Source organism: Betta splendens, chromosome 9 (assembly GCF_900634795.4).
Source record: "Betta splendens chromosome 9, fBetSpl5.4, whole genome shotgun sequence".
Classification (NCBI taxonomy): Eukaryota; Metazoa; Chordata; class Actinopteri; order Anabantiformes; family Osphronemidae; genus Betta; species Betta splendens.
The window spans coordinates 6,270,720-6,296,589 of record NC_040889.2 but is presented as its reverse complement, the minus strand read 5'-3'; the positions used below and the strand labels follow the sequence as shown (position 1 = coordinate 6,296,589).

Genomic DNA, 25,870 nt, shown 5'->3' with positions numbered 1-25,870 from the left:
TTGCGCAGGACCTCGTGGCCCATGTGCGCTAATTAAGCCCATCAGATTGTATGCGACGACCACGGGCACGCACGACGCGAACGGCAGGGCCGCAGACTTGCGTGTTTTACCCAGGCTAATTAACGCTCAGATGTCGCGCCGAGGGGGTGGGGGTCTTCATTCATCTTATGGTGACCGCATCATGTTAGTGTGTCTCTGTCTGTCTGTAGCACTTATGCAAAGAGCCACCAGATCCCGTGTGCGCTCCGTTTGACAAAGAGTAGAAAAACTGTTTTCTGCCGAGTGTTTCTTTCAGAGAATGTTTCATCGACTTCGTTTTTGTCCGTGAAAAGCCCCAAAACAAGTCATTGTGGAATCTAAATGGTTTTGAAGCTCTTATTTCAGAGTCAGCTAAAACAAACCCACCGTGCTGCGTCGACGTGCCACCGTCACTCATCGCCTTTTTAAACATGGTGTAATTTCGAGTGTGGTGTGCGCTGACTGTCAACAGTTGGGTGCCTTTGGCGGTTCTGCGTCTTTTTCTTCACATTTTCCTCCACGACTAACAAGGAAAATTGACTTTAAGAAGCACCAAAGACCTACAGTACAAAGCCCACAGCCCATACAGAATGAAGCCCAGTCATCAGTGTAAACTGTGCACTTTGGATCCGCCTTCATAAATTCTGAAGATGTGAATATGGTGATATACTACAGCGTCCGTGCGTCTTTTCCTCACTAGCAGCCCCACACTTCCCACGTCTCTCTGCTCAACTCCTCTTCTGTGCGAAAATATGAAAAGAAACAGACATGAGCGTCTGAATGCCAGGACGGCGAGTGCAACGCTGCTTAAGTGCAATCTTGGCTTTGGAAATTCTGGTTTTAGGAGGATTATTTAGAAAGAGAGAGAGAGAGAGAGAGAGAGAGAAGGAAAGACAGAGACATAGAAGCTAAACATAAGGCACCCAGGACAATCATACACAAAGGGCTCTACCTCTGCTGACCCCAAAACTGCAGTTGATTGCAGTGGCTACACTACACAATAGCCAAGACGGTTGAGTTTGAAGGCAAAGCTGCTTCTCCATCTGAGTGGGCAGGAGGATCAGGCCAATCTTTAAACTGCCAAAGAATGAAGGGAATTTTATTTTCCTATCGTCCAAATCACAACTATCTGTTAAAATGTTTTATTGGCAGCTTCTGAGAATATAAATGAAAATGTTCACATCCAAAATACTACCTCAATCGTGTTCCAAGAGCAGATCTCACCCTGGAAGTTACATCCTCAAGTGGTTATTTGTTCAGTTCAAGTGAAGCAACAACAGGCCCTTTGTCCTTGGTCCACTCTGTAAAGCAAACATATAAAATACTCCATCCTTTGAAGGACCATCTCCTCTCATTTACTTACTTCAATGTGCCACAGCAAACAGCTTTAAAGTGAATAAGCGGAGCGCATTCCTTTAGCGTAGCCTTTGTACTGTAGGCCTTTGTGATTACACCAGAGCACCTCCAAGCCTGTAAAACCCCAACAAGGACATTGACTACGAGGAACAATAAAAGAGACAATATAACAACACAAGCGCAAGGTTTTCAAATCCTTCAGAAGATAAAGGTTAGAGTGAAAAAAGACCAATTGTGAGTTATTCTTCATGCCACCACAAGAGGGCGTCATTTAGGTAATACAGCTAGAAAACCTGCCTGATCAGCGAGGCAGCCGCAAACATCCGTCCCACTTAGAGCCAGTATGTGAGGAGCTAAAGGAATAAAGAGTACAGGAAAACATGGTTTCATGTAATCTAATGAATTATTAACATGTACTGCAACTTTATTTTAATATCCTAGAAACCAATGACCCCAATGACAAGAAGCATATTCTAAAATGTAAAAATTTGGGAATTATCTTTAACGCATCTGTAAAAAAAAAAAACACTGTCCAACTACTAGAGAGCGAGCGAGAGAAAGAGAGAGGGAGAGAGAGAGAGCGAGCAGGAGGTGTTGGGGGTGGGGACATGGTGGAACGTAGGGTGCCGACTCATCCGCTGTCCCTCATCGCTCCAGTGCCACTACTGTCTCACTTTCTGAGACGCGCGCGGCTCGAATGTGACACCCGGATCAGCCGGCCCGCTCCCTCCCTCCCTCCCCCGTTCTCGGTTCTCCCTGGCCAGTCCTCCCCCGGCTCCAGGTGCAGAGCGCACGTCGGCCGAGTGATGCGGACTCTCATCCCCGGCGCAAAGACAGCGGAGCGCGGAGCTGCCGCCGCGAGTCACGCCGGCACTAGGTGAAGCCAGAGGACCCCCATTGGTTTTTCTCTCGGATACCACACGCGAGGATATACTTGCCCCCCACCCCACCCCCCGCTTCTTCTTTGGTTTGTTTTTTGAGGAGTCTGTTCAATGCGCAACCATGCTCATCGTCTCGTCTCGCAGCGCGCTGCTGTCCGTCTACTACCCGCAGATCTTCCTCATCCTCACCAGCGGTAGCTACCTGTACGTCTACGATGCACGCACCTGCTCACTCTAGGCACGAGTCGGCGCGCGCAGATTTCATTTCTCACGCGTAAAAAGGATCCATTACGCAATTTGGCGCGCGAGCATTATACACATTTTACAGGTGTTAGTAGCTTTAATCCACAACAGGTAGGTTTTAATTTTGCTAAATGAAGGGAATACTCACATTTGCAGACTTTTTTGGTTTCGGTTTGGCAGAAGAGCTAGTCAGATCTGTTAAAATGCAATAAAAATTGGTGCCAACTTGTGCCATTCATTCAGTCTTTTTCTTTTTTCAAATTCGTTTAAGGAACAGTAACGAGCAGTTGTGACATTTAATTAAAATACTGAAAAAAAGTCAATAAGATCTTTTGTAAGTGAAGCCAATATGTTCATGCAGCTGATGGGATAACCTGCCCTTGTGGATTCACACATTTCACCAGAACCACTTTGTCAACGGCGCACCTCATCAGACAGCGACCATAATATGGAAGTAGCCTATGGAAACAAAGAGTAACACTGGACCTGCTTCACGGTCGCCTTATGGGAGCAAGCCCATGTAATGAGCTCTTATGGCATTAAAAGACCCGGGCCCCCACAAAGAGAATGATTGCTGCACCATACATGCCTCTCATTCATAACAAGGGCAGGTCCTGAAACCTAAAATAGCTGTGGTGGTTCATGTTTTGAGTAACAGAGAAAAAGAGAGCGGGTGGGACGGATGGGAGAAATGAAGTGGATATTGTTTATGTCCTGATGAAAGTCCAATAGGTTACACATGATATGGGGTAGATTTCATGCTCATGATCCTGTCAGGGCAAGATAAAACAATGTGTGTCAGGGTTAAGACTCAGTATATTCTAACTAAGGTGAGAGAACTTTGAAAAATGAAAAATTAAAAACCACTCTCTCCCGCGCTCTCTGCCTTCAGGGCACTGTCCTCCGTGGTCGCTCTGGGTGCCAACATCATCTGCAACAAGATCCCCGGACTGGCCCCCCGTCAGAGAGCCCTCTGTCAGAGTCGCCCCGACGCCATCATCATCATCGGCGAAGGCGCCCAGCTGGGCATCAACGAGTGCCAGTACCAGTTCCGCTACGGCCGGTGGAACTGCTCGGCGCTGGGGGAGAGGACCGTCTTCGGACAAGAGCTGAGAGTAGGTCAGTCGGTTTGAAAGTCCGATTGTCAGGTTCTCTTCAAAGTCCCTGACGCCCCAGGGCGAGTGGGCCTGTAGCTCATGGGCGTGACGTCACTGGGCCGCAGCCTATCTGGGTGTGCCATCTTCACGAAGCATTTACTGGCCGTCCGTAAACACAGACACTAACACACATCTCTGGTTTTAGTCAACATTCTTCCCCTTTTTATTTCTCACAGAAGGCTGTTTGCTCCAAACGTGAACCCCTTGTATAAATTGTGTTTCAGTCTGAAATGTTTTGTTGTGGTTTAGCTGTGGCTTTGGATCCATGTTTAATCTAGCAGCTCTGGGAGCAATCACTTTCTTCTACACAGGAGACAGGCAGACAGACGTCTGGATCCTTTTATTTCTTTTGTCAGAGGAAATGTCTCTTTCCTCTTGTGGTGTGTAAACGAGCTCAGAGAGACACTTTGGACCAAGTCCCCTCCACGAAGACGGTTAACTAAATAAAAGCATTATAAGGCTAGATTTAATTAGATCCATATAAATACTAGAGGTTTGCAGCTAACAAAGCATAACATGTAAAAACTTCCAGGAATCCTCATAGTTTCACAGAAAGACTCTCATTCTGGTCCATTGTTGCACATTTCTAAAAATGCTCATTGAAGCCACTTGTGTACCATCATTTGATTGACCCGTGGGCCCATGAACTCATTAGGCATCGAGAAAGACCAGAGACATTCAAGTCTAACCACTAATTGAAGTCAGCTCCAGCAGCTGGATGGCAACAATGGAACCTCGCATGTGCCGTCCAAACAAATCGCAGCGCGAGGAGATGGCTGCTTGGCGGTCGCATGCGCTCGATGCCCGGATGGGTCGTGGATTTAGTCTGACGAGAGGAGTTTTGGCTTTGTTATGAGTTATGGACCCTAGGAACCGCAGGCCCCCGTGTTTTCTGCAAACCAGCTTGTCGGGTTGGACGGGAGCCACTAGAATCGCCTCTACCAGCGACGCCACGCATGAATACTCCAGGGATGTTGAGAGGAACCAAGAACCAAAGCTCGGCCTCGCTGATTGGAGAGGGGAAAGTATCTCGTTACAAATCGCAGTGCCAATGAATTCACTTCCCCCTCGCACACCATAAATACGAATGTGTTTACGTAGCTGCTCGAACGGTGACACGCGAAAGCTCGGGAACGGGCACACTGAGTCAAGAGGCTCGGCCGCAGATTGTTTCAACATGCAACGCAGCGGCATCGCTGGCTGTGGAGCATTTGAAGCAGACACACCAGGACACTTAAGCTGCGTGGGAAGTTCCATTGATGAAAAACACTAGGATGCAGCAACTGACGGAGTGGATCCACAAAGATCTCCTCTAGTCAACCAGTAGATGTCACTTGTTTTCCTCAAACTCAGTAGTTTCTTGGTGCAGTGGTTAGCGCATTGAGCTCCTGATACCCAGGTCATAGGTTCAAATCCCCACAGAGAGGGTTTGTCTCCAGCGTAGAAACTTATCAAAAACCAAGCATGCGTATCATTTGCTGTTGCGACCCCTGATGGGATAAAGCTGAAAGGAGTTACCATACTGATGCTCGTCCACCAATTTGGCAACACTGAGTTCAAAGCTTTATTTTTATTAAGGACCTGCAAAGGGAGGAGGCCAAAGCTGAGACTCCCCTCACTTCCTGAGCTGAGCAGTGCACTCCAGCCCAGCTTAATTGAGATTCCTCTCTATTCTCCTCAGGCAGCAGGGAGGCCGCGTTCACGTACGCCATCACCGCGGCCGGCGTCGCCCACGCTGTGACGTCGGCCTGCAGCCAGGGGAACCTGAGCCAGTGCGGCTGCGACCGCGACAAGCAGGGCTACCACGACCGGGAAGAGGGCTGGAAGTGGGGAGGCTGTTCGGCCGACGTCAAGTACGGCGTGGAGTTCTCGCGGCGCTTCGTGGACGCCCGTGAGATCAAGAAGAACGCCCGGCGGCTGATGAACCTGCACAACAATGAGGCAGGAAGGAAGGTAACATAAGTCCAGTCTGAGCAGTTACACTGTTATTCATGGCTTTGAATGACTTTCTGATTAGCCTAGAAATAAAGTAAGTTTGTTATAATTAAACAAAGCTCTCCAGTGTCCTCCAGGGTCCTTCTGTGCTAATGTGTATATGACAAACCCACCAATGCCAAATGGAGCTGAGCCACAGCTCCACAGTCCATTCACTGACTGAAAGCATGAACCGTACAGTGAATTACGAAGTGAGGCTGGAGGATATTATTGCAAGTATCTCACTTTCCTTCTTGATGCGAGCACCAAAAACCACGCTCCGGCACAGACACTCGTGACCAATGCATTACCCAGACGCCTTAATTACGGAGGGAGCTGAGCCAAAAGCGTCAGTGTTATCTAGTGGAGCACCATCGACCTTTTAGACACGGGGCAAACAATCACGCGTCAGCTCAAAATATTCACATGGTATTTGGATGTAAATCTGGCCGGAAACCGCAATGTAATGTAATTCTATACGTACGTGGTTCACAGCTCTGGTCAGTTCTCTTGGGCTGTCGCCATATCATGTGGTCTGAAGAAAGGTAAAGCTAATGAGAGACTAGCGTTTTGGGGTTGGGGGAGTTATTTTCCCCAGGTTTTGGACGTAAAGTTGGCACGAGGTTGGTCGGTGTGCTGAAAGCTGGAGAGCCTGTACAAACCAAAAGACAGACGCCTGGAGGGCGACTGCTTCAAACTCAACTAATGGTTTTAAGCTCTTGAACTCGCACTGGGCTGATTTCTGCTCTGTCTGTGTGGTCAGATCCTAGAGGAGAGGATGAAGCTGGAGTGCAAGTGTCACGGCGTGTCCGGCTCGTGCACCACCAAGACCTGCTGGATCACCCTGCCCACGTTCAGGGAGATCGGCCACCTGCTGAAGGATCGCTACGGCAACGCGGTCCAAGTGGAGCCGGTGCGGGCCTCGCGGCTCCGCCAGCCGTCGTTCCTGCGCGTCAAGGAGGCCCGCGGGTACCAGAAGCCCGCGGACACGGAGCTGGTCTACCTGGAGCGCTCGCCCAACTACTGCGAGGAGGACACGGCCACGGGCAGCACGGGGACGCGGGGCAGGGCGTGCAACGGCACCTCGGCGCACGCCGGCGGCTGCGGCGCCATGTGCTGCGGCCGGGGCTTCGACACGCGCCACTACACGCGCGTCCGCCAGTGCAACTGCAAGTTCCACTGGTGCTGCTTCGTCAAGTGCAACACCTGCAGCGAGAGGTCAGAGGTGTTCACCTGCAAGTAGGGACGGACAGGGTGGAAGGTACGAGAGGCCAAGTTTGAAAGACTTGGAGGTATTTATTCAACATTTTGCACAGTTTGACATGAACTATTTGGAATCCTTAAATATACAGACCTTAAAAGCAACAGGGGCCGTTGCTGGACCTTTTTATATAAGAAGGAAACGGAAGAGCACGGTGACTAACCTGGACTGAAATAAAAAGACGACTGGAAGAGTGAACAATGTCAGTGTAATCCGTTTAACTGTATGCTCACACTGTATCCTGTTTGAACACTGAAAATAAAACCAAACTATTTATCTAAAAACATCTTTCAAACTCTTATAGGATGGAGAGGAAATCCAGTTGTTAATCGTGCTACTGATCCATTTAAAGTTGGCAGTGAACCTCAGTGTGGGAACACATTTACCGCCACTAAACAGATAAACCCTTAGCTCCACACGTTCTCTTCTATTATTGGTGGTTGTTGATTATCTATTTATCTTCATTCATTTCACGTGGGACATCTTTATTTTGGGTGCCATGCTGTTGTATCACTCACACAGTTGCCCCAGCAGGGGCAGAAAACACTCCGGGGCTATTTCAAGCATTCAACTCTGTCCGTTCGAAACACGCTTTCCATCCCAAGTGTGCTCATTGTCCGGTTTGTTTGGAGGACTCGCAACGTCTGAGCCTCACTGGAATTCCACAGAAGTGCATTCAGGTTCAGACACATCGTTCCCATGGGCCTGTGCTTACACAAGTCCTTGCAGCGTGGTTTAGGCCTGCATGGGTGGATAACATACGCCACCAACCACACCGACGGGGGGCACGAGAGGATCAAAGGCCTCAGAGGTATTTTTGGACAGCACCCGTTAATGTATACAGAAATGTTTATTTAGGATTTATATAACTTACAAACAAATATGAAGAGTATATTTTTGTATGAGGAAGATGGCACTTTATGTCATAAAGTCACTATTTACAAGTGTTTTATAACGCCAGTATATTCCAACTGTAAAGCTATAAATTATTCCAATTGTATACGCTCCGTGTTCTATCGAAGTAGCTCAGATCGTCCATCATCACAATCACAAATAGAAGAACATTCTCTTCTGGTTTCAGCAACCGACCATGCGGATTTCTTCTTTCTGTAACTACTCATCCTTTTCTACAAGCAGAGTTTTAATTTAAAATACAACAAACGTGACTTTTATCATTTGTCGTGTGGCTGAAGTAGAAGTCTGCATCATTGTACTTTTTTATTTTACCAATAAAATGTAAGCATTCTTTTAAAAAAAAAAAGCCTTGAGTTTTGTATCGCACTGTTCTTTATTGGCCTTGCTAAAATCATCGCAAAATGATCTGTCACACATTTCTTCATTAGCTTTTAAACAAACATTTTTACCTAAACATGGATTAAGCATTTTAGACCCTGACGAAGACAAGTCAACCATAAGGCACAATGTATATACATATACATATTAATGGAAGCCTATAGAGGGCTTCACACAACTTCTGGCCTTGACTGACTGGTGATGACATGTACGGGGTGAAAAGACAGCCGTGGCCATGCCACCTCATTCAGCCCGGCTGACTCACACAGCCTCTTTCCTGTGGGACTGAAAAGCATTGCAGTTGGCCATCCGAGCGCGAGTAACAGCTGTTTTGTTAGCCGTCTGCAATCCTGGGCGACCGGAACCACGTAAGCTCCCTCCACTATGCCGGCGGATTGAGCGGCGAGACCCGGACGATTGTTTCAATACATTTTGTCATTAAAATTCAGGGGAGCAGAGCAAACAGGGCGGAGCGGGGTGTGGGCAGGCCCGCAAAGCGCTGCATTGTTGAGGTGTCAGGACCGCTCAGCTTATCTGGACGCAGGAGGAGCACGGGAGGGATGTCATTCTGCAGACTAGTGCTTCTGGTCTGATTCCACTGGGCGGATGCTGTTCGCCCGACGCAACCGCTGTCACCCGCAAACCGAAGACGTACACACATTCACACAATCACAGCTCCAGTACAGCAAAGCAGGAAGCACGGGACTCACTAATACACATGTATGGAATCTAATAGAAGTTAAATATACTGTAACTGGCTCTGTTGAAAACAGAGTCTAATGTTGAGCTTAAATATTACTGTTATGACTTTAAAAGGTAATGAATATGATGCTGAGCCCTCATGCCTTATTTATCTTTAGCAGTTTCAGTAATAGACAGAAAGAGAAGATGAGGTAAGATGAAAAAACTTGAGTAAACAGCTCGTCGCCGCTTCCCTATCAGGAACTATTGCAGTGACAAGCTCACAAGGTGCATTATTTGACATATATGACAAAACATGCATAGCATCAGTTTTATATTGCATTTTCACTGTCTCGCTTTCTATAAGCAGTTACTTTGAACACACGAGTAAACGCAAAGAAAAAAGAAAGTCTTTGTCCCTGTGGCAAAGACACCATTTAATTAGACGAGGCAGTGAGGGGGTTGATTACATCATGTTTTGTTCATTCTCCGTTTCACAGTTACTAGAGAAGTCACTAAGGGCCTGGGATTAAAACCCCCAACCCCTGCTGGTCACATCAGGGTCTGAAGAGTGGAAAGCCCAGACGCCGCGGTGCGCTTTGTCTTCGGGTTCAACAACAAAGCATCAGCCTTGACTAAAGGTAGCAGCGTGTGCTTGCCACTCCCAGGCGCCTCATTTCCCAGAGTCTAGAAGGGCTACACATACTTTTGACTAAAAAAAATCTAATTTAAAAGCATCTTACTGCAAAATCTATCAGCAGTGGACAACTACAGGCACAGAACTGATCTGTTTGATAACGGACGGGTCACTCAGCTGCAGAAGAAGCTTAAATATTAGGTTACATTAATGAGGCTTGGAGCCCAGTTTGAGTGCTTGTTCACCCGTACCAAGCAAGAACATACGTGTCACTGACTCTGCATTAAAACCTGGGTTGAGGACGTCCTTTCTCCCGGCGGCCTCTCCACTGTGTCTAGGGGTCCTTCCTCACAGGTTTGAGCAGCAGGCTTCCGTCCCGCTCCTCCACCAGGAACCCCAGCTCCCTGAGAGCGGAGTAGTCTGCGGCGCCGCGGCGCTCCAGGGCTGCCACCAGCTCCTGGTTGGGCGCGTTGCGTTCCAGGAGGTTCCTGATGGCGAAGACGGCCCACTGGCTGATGACTGGAGGCGCGCAGTGAAGGACGGCAACAGAAGAGTGCAAACACACGCCTGGGGTCTCTGCATTCTGAACCACGGGGCGACTCTGTGAGTTTAGAGTCTGCTCTAAGGATGCACGACTCAAAAAGGACAGTGAGAAGCTCAGTTTAGTTCCAGGTCTGCTGGTCAACGTCATCTATTTGTTCCAAGCCACAGTGGGAACACTGTGAGCCCTCCACTTAATGTACAGACACAGAGTGACCACTGAAATACTATAAAGCAGACAAGCTCAATCAAATACAAACCAATATGAGTCCTTGAACTGACGTGCTTGTGAAGTTTACACTACAGGATACACCATGTGCTCACACTCAGCCCGAACCTGGTCAATTCCGAGCGTTCAGAGCGCCTCAGAACCCTTACTTTACATTATCATTATCAACATCATCATCAGAGCCCTGAGTCTGAATTATGGACACACACTGGTTAACTGTGAATAGCTCTGTCTCCGTCTGACGGACTGCTGGCCTGTCCAGTGTACACTGTGTCTCTCGAAACCTCTGCAAACGTCAATCTCTTCTCTTAACAAAGGATACATGGGTTGTTGCTGTCTATGTTGCAGCTGTCCAAGATGAGAGGGATTCCTTCAAGTTCTCTCACCTAAGGAGAAGAAATAACTAGATTAATGAAACCTCTGTATTTATTTAAAAAAAAATAATTTGTAGCGAAATCACAATCTTTGCTTTCTAAATGTTTTGAAGGGATATGAGTGCCTTGTAGCTTTTGGTTGAGCATTAAAGGGAAAAGCAGAGGTTCAAATGCATTGAGCCACAATGTCTTGCTTCCTTCGCAGAGCCTCGCATTCAGGCAAACAGAACAACGTGGCTGTGTTTGTTCTGCAGCGGTCACAGCAGGGTGATCTGGTCTGTGTCATGTGTCTGATTCTATAGGCTTAACTGTTGTCTTTGCTTTCTGTTGCCTTGGTGGTTACCCTCCAAATGTACAGGTATGAGCTTTGGGACATCACAAAGCGCAAGCACCCAGGTCTGTGTTTCCCACTTTCTGAATGATTGTCTCAAAGTGGAAAACGCTGACAATCTGCTCGAACCCATAAACAGATGAATAACAAGCACAAGGACCCGGATTTTAGTCTGGGACACGGTTCAGCGCTTAGCATGCACATCTTAAATTACCATCTCTCCCGAAGGTGAACAAAATGACATTTGGTTTACTGGAAGGGATCTTAGTGAAAGCAGATATCGGGTGATTTCTGACCACCGACAGACCACAGATCAGCATCCATAAATATTACAGAGGGGCCAACTGAGGGTGGCCATCCCACAAGCATTCCACCAATCTGTTTCTATTAACTGGGGCTGAGTATATACCATGCCACAGACAGAGGCCGACCCCTCCCTGTACACTTCATTATCCACCCGTGCTTTATGTTATTGCGTGATGGTGACAGATGACGACAACTTGATAAAAATAAATAAATAATCGCTGGAGCGAGTGAGGGAGGAAATGCTCCATCCTAGACTCACACATGGCCTCGCGCTCCATTAGCCGTAATGCACACTTGCACTGGAGGGATCGTGTGGTTAGATAAGGCTGCACAATAAGGCGGCTCTCACAAAAAAAAAATTGAGAGGAGGCCGTCCAGACCTCTCACTCTCCTCATTCCTCGCCTTTGAAGGGTCCTCAATCAACACTAAGAGGCCAAAGATCCGTATCCAGATGAGAGAAGGAATTGAAAGACGAACAATCAACTTTAAGAGACTACAATTTTAACAACCACCCAAGAAACTGATAATGACTTCCTTAATTTTTTATGATTAATTATGAGATGTTTCTTATTAATTTCACTCATCCAGCTCTTCATTCAATACAAACCTTGTTCTGGTTGTTGGTATTGCCATGACAGAGGTTTCCTATCAGCCTGATGAGATGGGCCTTGAAGCTGATGACAGGAGAATGGCAGGACGAGTCTCCTTCTCCGCTGAAGGAGGAGAAGTTCTGTGCAGCACTGAAAACGTTCTTACTGGCTTTGCCTATAGCATGAACCTGCTCCAACAGCTCTGTGGGCAAAATGTCAAATGTGAAACCAAACAAAGCAGCGGGATGCAGAAAATATTTACAATAAGGTGACTCAATAAACACGCACACACACACACACACACACACACACACACACACACACACACACACACACACACACACACACACACACACACACACACACACGCACGCACGTACACGCACGCACGCACACAATCAATAAGGGTGTGTGAACATTCTTCTATTTACCAACAGTGGTCACTAGAAGGTCAGGATGGTCCTGTAGGAACATGAACTGCTTGTGGTCTGATGTCATCTCACACAGCACATCCAGGAGACTGATCACAGTGAGTGCCTCCTGCAGGACCTGAGAAGGATTGCACCCAACAGGTGTTAGGGAAATGTGAGATGCAAAGGAAAGTCAGTTTTGGTAGTTTAGTCACTAGATCTTTCTGTACCTCATCACTGGATGCAGAACCAGTGGCAAGTGTTAACACAGCCCCGCAGCCTTTCTGGAAGGCGGAGGCCAGGAAACCAGCCACGCTGGGTGGGACGCCGCACTCCTCGAAGTCCTCCTCCTTGAGCTGTGCAAAAAGCAGCTCTAACAAAGTGACTCTGAAAAACACACAAAAGCATCTAAACCACACATTCAAAGTATTTGAGAATTACACATCTAACTTTGGGGGGATTTGTGTGGATCTGTCAGTGATTACAGTAAAAGTAAAGTACCTTTCATGATGAGACATGCCTGAGTACATTTTCTCCACCAGATTTGAACACTTGAGAAAATGCTGGGTAGCAATGAGAACCCTGCAAAACAACAGGTTTACCAACAGCTCATGTATGATGCAAATTCCCTGTACATCATACATACATACAAATCTCTATCCATACAAAGACACCATGTCACAACTTCAATATTCAAACACACACTTACGTCCAGTCCAAATCAGGTTGGGTCCTGCACAGCTCCATCACCTTGAGTGCAAGCTGGATGTTCTGTGGCTCAGACAGCTTTTCCACTTTGCTTTCATCCAGACATGTGTGGAGCACCATAGAGCTGTAGTTCACCAACTTTTCATCATCAACACTTAGTAGCTGCCTGTTCACACAAGAAAACAATAGGAGTAAAAAGGCTTAACTTGTGTTTTTTTTATTAACTACAAACAGCAGCATGTGCCTGATGATATGTATGAGAGTTAAAAGGTAAGTTGTCTAGAATCATTACTGTTACAGTTAAAGAAAAACTTACAGGAGAAGATCTGGGAAACTGAGCTGCCAAATGTCATCTTTACACATTTGGTTTCCCACAGATACATTTCCAAGGAACTGAATCCCACAGCGCAGAGCTGGACAACAAGATATACTTAAATGAAAAAATCAGTTTTTAAAAAGCTGCTTTTAAAATAATTTTAATAGGAATCAAATGACCAAAATTTGGGGTGCATACGTTCAATGATTCCATCTCTGCTCTCCAAATCTGTGGTCTGTAGGAAGCTCAAAAGATTAAGGGATACATCGATGAAACCAAGTTCCCTAAGTAAAGGTCACAAAAGATGAAGACAGTAAAAATCACAATACTGCAACTTACGAGAAAGACACATTAGACATTCTTAAGAACTGTTTTCCATGTTATCCTGTTAATTTAAGTAAACCTATTCATCTTGAATAACTTTTTATCTTGCCATAGAAAGTGAATGTCTGATATTTCCTTATTTTTTCCTACCATCTCATGAATCAGTACCTGAGTAGACACTGGTTGCGTGTACTTTGAACACAGGCGTTCCTCTGAGCCCTGAAACACTCAGCAGTTAGTTGGAGCTGTAAGGCGTAAATCTGCTGGTCGTCATTGCCTTTGGTGGCAGCCTGAAGTTCATCACTGAGTCTGGACACGACCTTAATGAGACTGGAGAAGGCCTCTGCCTCAACAGCATCCCTTCGAACAGAAAGAACCAGGAAAGAAAGACATAGCAGCAAATTTCATTCAGTGTCAATCCCGAAAGTAAAAATGAAAATACTGTAAAAAGAAACAAGTACAATGGCGGGGTTTAGATGACTATTAAATGCTTTTATTTAATGTTCCTAAAATGGCCGATTTTATAATATGTATAAACACTTATTCTCCCTGTCAGGGCCAAAAAAGCAGAGGGTAGCAAGGGAAAAACAATCTCTTTATTCTTTTATAATGGTGCCCTGTACAGCTTGAGTCTGTTCTCCTGGACCAGCGTCGACGAATAAAACTAAGTCAGTAAAGAAGTTGTAAAGACATGTTGAACTAGTTGATTTAATAAATTCACAAACATTTAGCTTGGCTAAATAAAAAACTGATACGGATAGCAGTAAACACGATAACGGTCATTCTGCGCACTGATCAGTCTAGCTTCTGCGAGTAGCTAACACCCTCCGTTCCCAACCAAAAAAACTATGAATGGCTTTGTTCTAACCTGTACTCGTTTTCCCGTAAGGCAGCACTAAAGCTTTTTAAAACCCGCAAATGATCGAGGCAGTGTTTTTCATCCAAAATGCCGGCAATAGACGCCGAGATGTCCAAGTTGCTGTTGGTGGGAGCTGCCATGTTTCGTGTTTCATGCGTGTGGGCGGGACTTCCGGGTGCGAATCTAACACGCTATTGGTCCAGTTTCAGAGCGAAGGTGGGGCTATAGCATGTGCTGCTGTTTTCACACAGTTATCATTGTAGCAGGAGCCCGGAGAGACATGTGCCTCCCAGCAGATATGTTACCATTATAATCTGAAACTAACATCCGCATGTGATGACGCTTATATATATTACAACGCTGAGGTCTAAAGTATCAGGATCTAATATTTCGTGTTCTTCTGATTAACATTCTCAATTATTAAAAGGAAAGGAATTAATTTAGGTACATTTTCATAAACCAGGTTCAGCTGTAAGCAAAGGCTACATCATTTAACCAAGGTCAAATTGGGTCTGGGAAGGCCTAGCTTTCCCTAAGAAATATAATCCAGAAACAAAACCACAGAAAACACATTAAACTACAAAAGGGCACAAAACATCTACAGGGAGATGTAAAAGGAGACACAACAGAGAAGCTAAACCAAGACAAAGGGATACAAAGTGTCATCAAAGACAGACATTATGGCCATAAAGAGACACAAAATTACAATAAATGACAAGGCTGCATAGTTTGCGGTTGCTTTGTGTGTCACTCAGGGAGGAGATTGTGCCCCTTCAGGAGGTGTGGCATGGCTTTTATGCTGCATGTCTCTCCTCAGGGGCCCACTGAGCTCCAATATGGACACATCCAGTCACATTACAAAAATGTGCTGGATCTAAAAAAAAACACCAAACTTAATATAAGAAGCATGAGACATTATAATCTTTGCTAAATCTTCGGCTAAATACAGTTGATCAAACTATTCTGACCAGAATGAATGTAAAAAGAGGTGTTTGAGAGTGTCTTTCAGCCAAGTGGTTACCAATATTTTATTAAAGTCCACCATATTTCGACAAAACCCACAGTATTTCATTCAGCTACTCTATGTCTGAAATAGAAATTCTGTACAGCTGCACACACACTTTAAAAATCCATTCATTTACAAAAGGCCAAGCTTAAAAGATCTGAAGATCCGTTCATTCGGTGCAGACGAGTTGTGGGACAATTGTTGCAGCTGCAGCAACAAAGCCACAGGACGAGCTTGAGACTTTCATGCAGAGTGGCAGCGCTTAGATTAGAGGATTTTCCTCTGTATGTGTTTTCCCTGGCCGGGACCAGCAGAGCAGTGGTGAGGGGCAGATCAATGCAGGAAGGCAGTTGATTATGGATGGTGAGACGTATCCAGCTCAAGCAATTTGTCAGCTTTAAGATGAGGTATTCAAGGCCCAAACATTCCCAGTATAGTATTCCCATTTTTCATTCTCTGAATGGAATAACTGGAAATATCCTCACACACTGAAAATGGCTTGGTCTGATGGGGCAACTGGAGAGTTGGGTTACAGGAAAAACAGGACATCCTATCAGATTTTTGTTATTCTGAAAGCCTCAATGCTCACCAGAAAGAGGCTGGTTTAGTCTGCTGTTGTAAAAAGCATCAACACAATTAACCGCACTAAGTTTTTATTATTTACAGATGGTTGCAGTTACATGGTAGGAACGCAATATATTTTGAAAGCGAGTCATAAGAACCATTTTATTATGAAAAGAATCCTGATTTTCAGGCCGTGATCCGTCCAAACGGTTCCACAAGGTACCCAAAAGTGGATTCTAAATTTAAAGTAAACACCTAAGCACTCAGCACACTGAAAATACATCTTAATTAGTTGACGTGCAGCTTTTCAGCCAGCCATGATCTGTGGGATGCTGGGGACGTACCATTTTAACATAACATAACATTTTATTTAATTTCTCCTATGAGATGAACATTACCAGCTTTTATAATTGTCACACTGGTGGATTTGCTTCCAAGATGATGAACACCAGGACAGTTAGTAGGTTGCTACTGCTCCTTTAAATAATTATAATACATGAAGTTAGGTGCAGATTTTTCATTCACTTCTTCTTAGCTCACCACCAGAACTCAGAGACGAAGACATGAACAATGACAACGTTGCGATGGGAGATGACCCCTGACTTTAAATAGTTCAAAGCCACCTCCAGCACAAGATCCTGGGGACCGATGATGGGCTTCACCTGCCGGACTACACCTGGGGGGGGGGGGCATGGGTTAGAACAAGCAAATGAACTTGGTTTGGGGAGAAAAGCAAGTAAATTCATCATTAGCACAAGTAAATGGTAAAACCTGGTTCCAAATGTGACTCTTTTGTCTTACCCATAATTGTGCCGTGATGGAGACGCTTAACGACATCAAAGGAGAGTTGGTCATCAGCTGACAGGATGTCAAAGAGCACGTCAGAGGAAGCAGAGAGCGGGCTGGCGTTAGCGCCTGCTGTCGTCCGTAGGAAAACTATCTCTGTTGGGTGAAAGGACATCGAAGTTATAAAGCCCTATCTGAAAGCTGCAGCGCCACTGACTTGCTTTGTACCACTCCATCTTACCTTCTGGTTGGGTGAAGTCCCTGAAAGTCGGCAGGGAGAGGAAGCTGTGGGTGATGAGGTGCACGGGGTTCAGAGCGCAGCTGACGTCATCGCTTTGGCAGGCCTTAATGCAGCGCACGCTGACCGGGGCATCGTTCCTGGGTTTGAGAGCAGATGGAGATAATGAAAAAGAACGAGGACGGTGGGGAGCGGACAATAACAGTTTGTCCAATTCCTAAAGGGAACATCCTGCAACAAGAGGATTTATCATGTTCAGCAGCACGAGGTCAGTGGTTTTAATGTTGTGGCTGATCTGTTTACACACAGAATACAACAGGATGAAACGCTGCAGCAACAAGGACCTGGCAACCCCTGAATAGCCCCATAGACCTCTATGGTGAACCAACAGAGGGTGTCTGAAAAAGAGGCCAAACCATGAAATCGTGTTCGTGAGGGTTCCCTGACGTGAAGACAGTAGCGCTTTCACGTATAACCTCAAATAACTGCAGGAGAAGCAGAGGCGTGTAATTAGCAGCGAGCAGGTGAGTCCAAGTCGTCCGCTGAAAGCCACAGAGATGATTGTGGGTATTTCATAGTAGTAGTGAAACACCACAGATGAATAATGGGCTCGTAGAGAATCGGACGGATAACGTTCGCGATCACCACATGCACTTCGCGTATTTGCATGTTCAATCAGCTCTATATGCCTTAAATCCCCACAGAGAAACCACGGCGGTGAAAGAGGAACAGTGGAAATTTTGTCTGGTTGCATTTCTCCAGCTGACCCAACGCAGCAACTGGCCCTTTGGTATCATTTACAGCAAATTAACTGATAACCACCCAATACCAACACTAAGAGAGAGCCATCCGTCATGCGAGCTCCACCACTAATTAAGCCCCCATGCTGGCGGGACACCAGGTGCCCATGAACGAGTGCCAGGCTTATTTTTCCTGCCGTCCACTGAGGCGAGGTCTGTTTGATCCTACGGCGGGGCCCCGCTTGGAACGCAGCGTAGGAAAAATGGGCCCGAGCATCATAAGTGACCACAGTGGAGGAAGCATGCGAGGACGGGCAGAACCGTGGCCAGTGAATGTGTGTGTGTGAGGCATTACAGAGTGAGAAGCCATTTTTGTTATCACTGTGATCACTGTCATGTTTTAATTTCAAACATGCAGAGAGTACACATCATGAGACGCTGCCGCTGGGACGTCAGGTTCATCAATCATCATCATTAATCCAAGTGAGAAACGCTGACACGGGTCCCACATCAGCTGCAGCTAACGACCGCCATCTAGTGGTAGCGGTGTAAACTGCACGCATCTCAGCAGATGAAAAAGCAGCCTTACAGTAGACAGTACATTTGCCTGTTCTTATTTATTCTTAAAGTAGACAACCCACAGGAAAATATATTTATACAAGGTTTTTACTAATCACTTAAAGAAATATTTTGCAATTGTTATGATGCATTCCTTCTAATATGGAAGTGTAGATGTGACCAGGAGAAGTCTGCTCTTCATCATATCACATTGCCACACATTGACACAATGATGTCTATGTAATCCATTTACCCATCGCCCGAGAATCATTCAAGGTGAACTTTTGCTTTCCAGGTCCAGTCCAGGTATTGTATTGTATTATATACAGGTATAGTGTGTGTGTGTGTGTGTGTGTATGTGTGTGTGTGTGTGTTGAGGTGAATCAAAACTAGGACTGAAAGCTTTTATTCTGTAGCAATATTCACATTAAACACTGTAGAGAATTGACAATGAAGTGGAACAGAGACAGAATGCTTACTTGTGAATGTGTCTGCTTTAAGTTCTCCTGACTTGATGTTTTCTGTCCTCTTTTATACTGTAAACTATTTAGTCCCCTTTTAGCATACAGCAAGACCAGAAATCTAAAGCACAGCTAAACTGGTCCTGGTGCGACTGTTAAATGGATTCTGTAGACAGGGGCCTCGGTGAAGTGACATAAAGAAAGAGCACACCTCTAGACAAACCAGAAAGTGAAGGCACCGGCATCTGCAGCTGACAGATGACCAGGTGATTGGGACCAGAGGGGAAATGAGGAAGGGGGCGTGGCCTGGCAGGAATGCTAAGGAGTCCCCGGCTGGGTTCATCCTGACACGATGGGCTGCTCGTGTGTGATGAACACAGCGACCTTGGCCACGTAAACGTGTTCGGTTCCGTAGCGAATCAGTCTCATCTCCACAGTCAGGAGGAAGTCCCGGGCCACCGACAGGGCGCGCTGCAGTGACACCACCCCTCCATGAGCCTGCTGCTGCACCGTGAAGTATCCCTCCTCATCGCCGGACACCAGGCTGAAGACCATGTCGTCCCCCGGCACCGAATTGGAGGGCCCCATGCGGAAAACGTCGGCGGGGACGGGCGTGTTTGTGGTGAAGGTGATGTTGTAGAAGGAGACTCTCAGGGGGAGCGACAAGCACGACGCCGGGTCCTGCGTGAACTTACAAGCCATGCGCTCACAACGGCTGAAAGCACAAATTGAAAGATGCAGCGCTCACTGTGATGAAGGGCCACAACGGCTGCACACACAACAGACACTGGAGCGGAAAAGACGGGGAAACAGAGCTGGGCAGCTTTCAGTCGCCGGCTGGAAACCTGTTCGGCTGAGAAGCGGTGAGGAAATGGCGACAGCGGCACCAAAAACCGAGCGAAACCCCCATGACATGAAGTAAGAGCCGGCCGGATGCTCGGCTCGAGGCAGACAACCCTTTCATATGAACAGCGAGTCGTGAGTGAGTAAGGAGCAGCTCTCACCCGTGTGCCGCTTGTCGGAAGTTTGGAGGACATTTGAAGGACAGGCAGCGGAATCCTCCGTGGACATTGAAGCAGGTCTCGGAGGCCGAGCAGGTGTGAACCCCTGCTGCACATTCATCCACATCTACGAACGGGAGAAAAAAACATGTTGGATGAAATTAAACGAGACGCACGGGCAGTTGGTAGTGACGGCGAAGGGGAAGCTTGGTGACGCACTGAGCAGCTTTAATACAGGTGGGCTGAAATCAAGCCTCTGCTTATAACAAAGGCTCCAGGCAGAACAGGGACATCTGCTGGCGGCCTGTGAGACCTGCATCTGGGACCAACGTCCAGGTTCCATTTTCAAACCAAAGTTATTTAATTAAAGGTGTTTGATTGATTTTCTCTACATCTGTAGCCTTGATATGGCAAAAGTCAAATGTTATTATCACTCTGCTTTTTTATTGCATTGATGAGGGAAATTTGATTAAAGATTTCACTTTGAATAATCGCGTCACCTCTCCAGCGGTTGGTCCGTACCTTGACACGTGCGCCCGTTGGGGGCCAGCATGTAGCCAGAGGGCGGGCAGGTGCAGTGGAAGCTCCCCGGTGAGTTGGCGCAGCGGTGGGAGCACACGTGGCCTCCGGCGGGCAGAGCGCACTCGTCGATATCTGGAAGGGAACGAAAAACAACGGCGGCTTACTGTATGAAGACGCTGGAGGACCAGGCTCTGCCCACCGCGACGGAACGTGTGGACGTGTGCCTCACCTTCGCACGTAATCCCGTCGGCGTCGCTCAGCTGGTAGCCACGGCGACAGTAACACTGGAAGGAGCCGTACACGTTGGCACACTCCTGGCTGCAAGGCTGGTCGTCACACTCATTGACATCTGCCAACATGGAGGTCAGTAAAGTACACACACACACACACACACACACACACACACACACACACACACACACACACACACACACACACACACACACACACACCTTCACAGTTTCGACCATCGCTGGACAGTTTGAACCCCGTGGTGCAGCTGCAGCGGTAGGACCCCTCCGTGTTCTCACACCTGTGGGCGCAGAGCCGCCCTGGGTAGTACCGGCACTCGTTGATGTCTAAGAAACATAAGCGTGAGTTAATCAAAAGTGTTTACATGTTATGATCGAAACCAAACCTGAGTCGTTCACACTGTACCTTCGCACAGCTTGGTGATGCTGTTGAAGATGAAGCCGGTCCGGCACTCGCAGCGGTGCGATCCCACGAGGTTCACGCAGCCGTGGTCGCCGCACGTGTTCCTCTCGCGACACTCGTCCACATCTGCAGACAGAGACAGAGAAAGGGGGGGGGGTGTTGGGGGGGAGTGGCCCGGGGCAAAGAGGCGGGTCCTGTGGCGGCCGCATACCTTCGCAGCGCGTGGCGTCCTCGGTGAGGCGGTAGCCCCGCCCACAGGTCACCACGTTGCGGCGACAGGCGTAGGACCCCGCCGTGTTGACGCACGCGTGGACGGGAGGGCACGGGCTCGGGAGGACCACGCACTCGTTTATGTCTGGGGAGGACAAAAGGCAGAGCGAGTCGAGCCGATTTCAAACTCCGGGGTGGTTTCAGACGAGTGGAGGCGGAGTCTCACCGATGCAAGTGCCGACGGCGTCCTGAGTGAAGCCGGCGCTGCACGTCTGCTTTGGGAGGCAGCGGAAGGAGCCCTCTGTGTTGGTGCACGTGAAGTCTGGTCCACAATTATGGAGCCCCGTGGAGCACTCATCAATGTCTGGAGCAAAAGGTTTGAATAATGAATGGATAATTACTGGATGAAACCCTTTAGTGTTAGGTTCCCTTTGCTGTGACCTCCCCAGCGTCACCTTGGCAGCTGTTGTCGTCCCAGAGCTCGTACCCGGTGCCACAGCCGACCTCCCTCTGACAGCGGAACGAGCCCGGCGTGTTAATGCAAACCTGGCCCAGGACGCAGTCGTGGCTGCCAGTCAGACACTCGTTCACATCTGGCGGGGCGACAGATCGCACATCTGGCTTGCACAAGTCCACAGGTGAAAAAAAAGACCTCCCCCATCTATTTACTACCGTGCGCTCACCCTCACAGGTCACGCCGTCCTCCCGCAGCCGATGGCCGTCGCGGCAGGCGCACGTCCCGCGCCCCACGCACAGCTGCGAGCAGTTGGAGGCTGAAAACAGTGGAGAGACGGCTGAAGAAGTCGTGCCTGCGCTAGACCACGGTAACGTGTCCCAGCCAACAGCGAGCAGAAGACCCCATTAAAGAAATGAAGGTGCCAAACCTCTACAGCTGTCCGGTTCCATCGGGGGATGGGCCGCAGCGCTGGCTTGAGGCGGTTCCGTCACAGCTGGTGGGAAATTAAAAAAAATTAAAAATCCAATATTGGTTTTGGGGTCTAACACGAAAGCCCCTCTCACATATAGGACAGCTGTTTTTCTAGCCTTTACTGTTTTTCGGTTTGAAAGCTTTGTAGGCGATAAGGATTAGGAGCCACAAGTTGCCAGATGGCACCCAGTCACCATTTGGCAAGTGTCGACCCCCCCCCCCCCCCCCCATGTGTGGATCCTCTAAGTCTTTCACCTGTGGCTTCGTCTGCCGTGTTCCTGCTGCAGCAGGTCTTGGCCGTGTCTGCGCACAGCCCCCCCAGCGTCAGGCCCTGGAACTCACAGCTGGAGCCCCGCTTGGCCTCCATCAGGCCCAGCAGGCAGCAGTCGCAGCACCTCTAAAGGGAAACAAAAAGAAGGCACTGGCGTCAAAGCGCGACTCCGCGGCAGCTGCTCCACGCGTGAGGGCGCCGCCGTCACCTTGGAAACGAGACTCCGGCAGGGCTCGCTCCGGACGAAGGCCTGCTCGCATTCTCCTGTTGCGAGGCCCACGGCGACGCCGCTGTCGCAGAGGTCGTCCTCCGCCGCCGCCGCGCAGCACTGCTCCTGGCTGATCCTGGAAACAAAAAGGCCAAAAACGCAGTTTCAAACGTCCCTCGCAACAAGAAAAGACACTAAAACCGGCCAGTGGAAATAGGAGAGAAATGTTTTTGACATCAGGACGGTCAGAGGAGCCACGGCAGGAAATGCTGTGCTTTTCCCTGGCACATTTTGGTTCCTCTGACCTCCATGTGTGGACCAGGTGTTGCATCGGTCACCGCCTCCTCGTTCTCACACCCTTATGTGCTAGGAATGCTCCAGGGGGGCACTTAGCGCCTGTCCTAAGTAGCTATTAGGAGGCATCGCCTGCAGCCCGAGCCCACATCAGCTGATCATGTTCCAGTGTCCACAGTAATATTCACGCACATCCACTTAAGGCTTGTTTCCAATTTCAATTTCATTTAAATATATGAGGCCATTCCTGTAATAAAACTCTCAGGAGCAAGGCTGTTGGAGAAACCAGGTGTTGCTCACCTGCATGTCTGCGAGGAGGAGATCAGCGGGAGGACCGAGCAGTCTTGTCCTCTAGAGGCCCGAGTCCTGCCATCCTGACAGCACTCTGGTACAGTAGGAGGTCGGATCCCTGCAGGGTTTGGATTAAAAAAAAAAAAAGTCAGCAGAGGTCTGCATGAGACGGTGGATGGAAAGAAAGACTAAGGCAGCCCCTGAGCGCCAGGGAGTGAGTCAGATTAAATCTAAGTGGTCCCACACTCTTCTACAAAGTAGAACACAATTGCACAAGGACCCCCCCCACACACACAATTAAATAAGTTTAAACATTCCGCAGCTCAGCACCAACCTGAGCGTCGCTTTTACCTTGTCCGTGCAGAACCCCGCATAGAGAAAGCACCAGGATCGTCCACTGCGCCATCGTCCCCAGTTAAAACAAGCCAACTATCGCCGCTTTATTTCTAGGCGATATAATGAGTAGGTGCTGATTTACAGCTGAGGACGGCGCGTCTCTCCTTGTGAAACTTTCTCCGTCAGAAAGAGCGACATCACAGTCCGAGCAGCGGCTCGGGAGACACTAACCTCTCCGTCTGCGGTCTGAGGGAGGGGGCGCCGAGGGAGGGGTGGACGCGCGCGAGCGACTAGAACACGCGCGGCAGGAGCCTTGAGTTACTACGGTGGCCCTTAGGTACAATATTAGGTTTAAATTAGTTTTTATTTCTTTAGAAAATTAAGAGAAAAATAATAAAAGTAACAACCAGAGCATTTTTTTCATTAAAAAGGTATGGTTTAAATTGTAACAAAACAAAGACATATTTAGTTTTAACAACTAATTTATATGCAACACAATCTGGCGCTAAGTGAAATTAATGTAACAAATAGAAAAACTAATATCAGTTTCAAGTTCTAGGGGGTAACAGCGCCGTCAGATGGACAAAGTTGTAATTGCTATTAGAAAACGCATCACACGTGAAAATTGCAATTGTGATTCCAGTAATTATAGATTACTATAATTATTACAAATCAATCAACTACAGCTTATTATGCTTTTATAAGCTGCATCTAATTACAGGACATCTATTCTCCCTCTAGTGCTATATAACATTTTTAATAGGATCAGACACAAAACTAAGGTTTCGTGCCAAAGCATTTTCTCCTATTTTGCCAAGTTACCTGCACTGAGCAAATGGAAGCTTAATGTTCCTCGCTGCTGTTGATTTATAAGGTGTTTATTATAGATTAAATACCTAAAAACAACAAAACAAAATATTTACTTTTGTTCAATAATAATACTTAAATGTAGTAATTACGCTCACTGGCCAGTTTATTAGAAAAACTACTTATCTACACTATAATGCACTGCAGTAAAATTCCAGCCAATTCCAGTGCAATGCCAACAATTTGCCCCATGGTCGTGTCTACTTGGCCACTTCCATTGTTTCCATGGAGAAATGGCACAACACCAGGGGTGCTAACAACATAATCCAAGGCAAAAGCCTTTCTATTGGTCAGCTGGATGTAACGTGGCCAAGATCTTACTGAAAAGAAAGAAAAGCTTAAGAAAAGAAAGGGAGAGAGTAAAGCAGCAGTCAGAGGACGAGAAAAATCCAGTTCTTACTGTTGTCAGCTTGCAGCAATTGCAGCCCCCAAGAGATACAAATTTTACTGTACATCACAACCACATTCAACAAACTAATTGGGAAGCACAAGTGAAAGTCAAGACATTTAGATATTCATGTGCAGGTGACAAGGCCTGTAGTTCTTATTGAATAGTATCGTACCTGCTCTGCTCCTTTTTTCATGTAAATATTTAGCTGAAAATGTGATAATCTAATGTGATAATCCATTAACATTAGACGTGTTGTAACTGCATGTCCACAAGGGGGAGACAGCGCACAGATAATAGTTTTTAGTTACAATAGCTACTGAGTTTAATCATTTCAGTCAGTGAATAATCAATTAATGTCTAACGAACGCAAAACGATATATCTTTGCGACAACCAAATAAAAAACTGAATGGAGCTGGAATTGTCACCAATCCTGACCTGTATTCAGCCGGACACGGCCTTGATGTCAGCACCTGCTGAAGCCAGGTCAGCAGACTGAATCTGGGACGACAGCTGCCAGGGAAGATTAAAGTTTCATATGAAGTGGATCAACATATCAACTGCATTCACTGCCTCGTTATCTAGGTTAAAGTATAAAATAGCTTAGGTCATTTTCACCTGCTCTACAAACGGTACGACGCACATGACTGTCTCCTTTTTATATCATTGCGTTTAGAAAAGAACGAAGCTACTGACGTCAGGCTCACACTAGCTTACGACATGTAATGTAATGTGACAAGTAATGGAGTTTGATTTGTTAAATGTTCAGGTGAAATAGTCAATATTCACTACTCAACTAGTAGTTGATGAGCTGACCAAATGCCTCGTTAAACACATACAGCAGTAGCGCACTGATTCCACACACGCAACTTCCGTGTTTACATAAACTACGGAGAGCGGGAGGGTGGGGTGTGTGTGTGTGTGTGTGTGTGGGGACTGTGGACAATTTGTACTGTGGACAAAGTCTGTTCTTGACATAGGGACATGTATGGGCTTCGAAAAGAGGTTATGTTCCACACATGTTTATAATACTACATGTTGATTAATGATTAACATA

At 47.2% G+C, this 25,870-nt stretch overlaps 3 protein-coding genes across 4 annotated transcripts; 1 reads left to right on the top strand and 2 right to left on the bottom strand.

Moving 5' to 3' along the window:
* The first annotated feature begins 1,946 nt into the window (after positions 1-1,946).
* Positions 1,947-7,174, top strand: wnt7ba (wingless-type MMTV integration site family, member 7Ba). Its single transcript, XM_029162498.3, has 4 exons — positions 1,947-2,459; positions 3,391-3,617; positions 5,337-5,608; positions 6,393-7,174. The coding sequence occupies exons 1-4, from the start codon at positions 2,377-2,379 to the stop codon at positions 6,870-6,872; spliced, it is 1,062 nt and encodes a 353-aa protein (XP_029018331.1). The 5' UTR covers positions 1,947-2,376; the 3' UTR covers positions 6,873-7,174.
* A 547-nt stretch (positions 7,175-7,721) lies between these two features.
* atxn10 (ataxin 10) lies at positions 7,722-14,670 on the bottom strand. The gene is made up of 11 exons (XM_029162497.3): positions 14,499-14,670; positions 13,799-13,990; positions 13,505-13,590; positions 13,307-13,403; positions 12,992-13,156; positions 12,784-12,864; positions 12,513-12,669; positions 12,304-12,421; positions 11,890-12,074; positions 10,593-10,656; positions 7,722-10,020 (listed from the first exon to the last, which is right to left on the bottom strand). The coding sequence occupies exons 1-11, from the start codon at positions 14,627-14,629 to the stop codon at positions 9,836-9,838; spliced, it is 1,461 nt and encodes a 486-aa protein (XP_029018330.1). The 5' UTR covers positions 14,630-14,670; the 3' UTR covers positions 7,722-9,835.
* A 1,461-nt stretch (positions 14,671-16,131) lies between these two features.
* On the bottom strand, positions 16,132-25,178 carry LOC114862840 (fibulin-1-like). Of its 2 annotated transcripts, XM_029163562.3 has the most exons (17): positions 23,573-25,041; positions 23,231-23,339; positions 22,637-22,772; positions 22,413-22,554; positions 22,114-22,179; positions 21,913-22,002; positions 21,685-21,822; positions 21,456-21,593; positions 21,231-21,374; positions 21,023-21,145; positions 20,818-20,943; positions 20,595-20,714; positions 20,366-20,497; positions 19,847-19,970; positions 17,087-17,223; positions 16,861-17,001; positions 16,132-16,735 (listed from the first exon to the last, which is right to left on the bottom strand). In XM_029163562.3, exons 1-17 carry the CDS (start codon positions 23,625-23,627, stop codon positions 16,596-16,598), a joined length of 2,061 nt encoding a protein of 686 aa, XP_029019395.1. In that variant the 5' UTR covers positions 23,628-25,041; the 3' UTR covers positions 16,132-16,595. The 2 variants fall into 2 exon arrangements, with proteins under 2 accessions (XP_029019395.1, XP_029019396.1); XM_029163563.3 differs by lacking the exons at positions 16,132-16,735; positions 16,861-17,001; positions 17,087-17,223 and adding an exon at positions 18,193-19,557 and having other exon boundaries at positions 23,573-25,178.
* Between the last annotated feature and the right edge of the window lie 692 nt (positions 25,179-25,870).

Excerpts from the sequence above, each read along its gene's own strand:
- wnt7ba (XM_029162498.3), top strand. The coding sequence starts at position 2,377 with ATGCTCATCGTCTCGTCTCGCAGCGCGCTGCTGTCCGTCTACTACCCG. Across the intron at positions 2,460-3,390 it reads CTCACCAGCGGTAGCTACCT|GGCACTGTCCTCCGTGGTCG; the intron begins GTACGTCTACGA and ends CTCTGCCTTCAG. Across the intron at positions 3,618-5,336 it reads CGGACAAGAGCTGAGAGTAG|GCAGCAGGGAGGCCGCGTTC; the intron begins GTCAGTCGGTTT and ends TATTCTCCTCAG.
- atxn10 (XM_029162497.3), bottom strand. The coding sequence starts at position 14,629 with ATGGCAGCTCCCACCAACAGCAACTTGGACATCTCGGCGTCTATTGCC. Across the intron at positions 13,157-13,306 it reads AGTTTCCCAGATCTTCTCCT|GCAGCTACTAAGTGTTGATG; the intron begins GTAAGTTTTTCT and ends TTGTGTGAACAG. Across the intron at positions 12,422-12,512 it reads GTTCTGCATCCAGTGATGAG|GTCCTGCAGGAGGCACTCAC; the intron begins GTACAGAAAGAT and ends AATCCTTCTCAG.
- LOC114862840 (XM_029163562.3), bottom strand. The coding sequence starts at position 23,627 with ATGGCGCAGTGGACGATCCTGGTGCTTTCTCTATGCGGGGTTCTGCAC. Across the intron at positions 22,003-22,113 it reads GGAACCGGACAGCTGTAGAG|CCTCCAACTGCTCGCAGCTG; the intron begins GTTTGGCACCTT and ends CACTGTTTTCAG. Across the intron at positions 21,375-21,455 it reads CGCCGTCGGCACTTGCATCG|ACATAAACGAGTGCGTGGTC; the intron begins GTGAGACTCCGC and ends TGTCCTCCCCAG.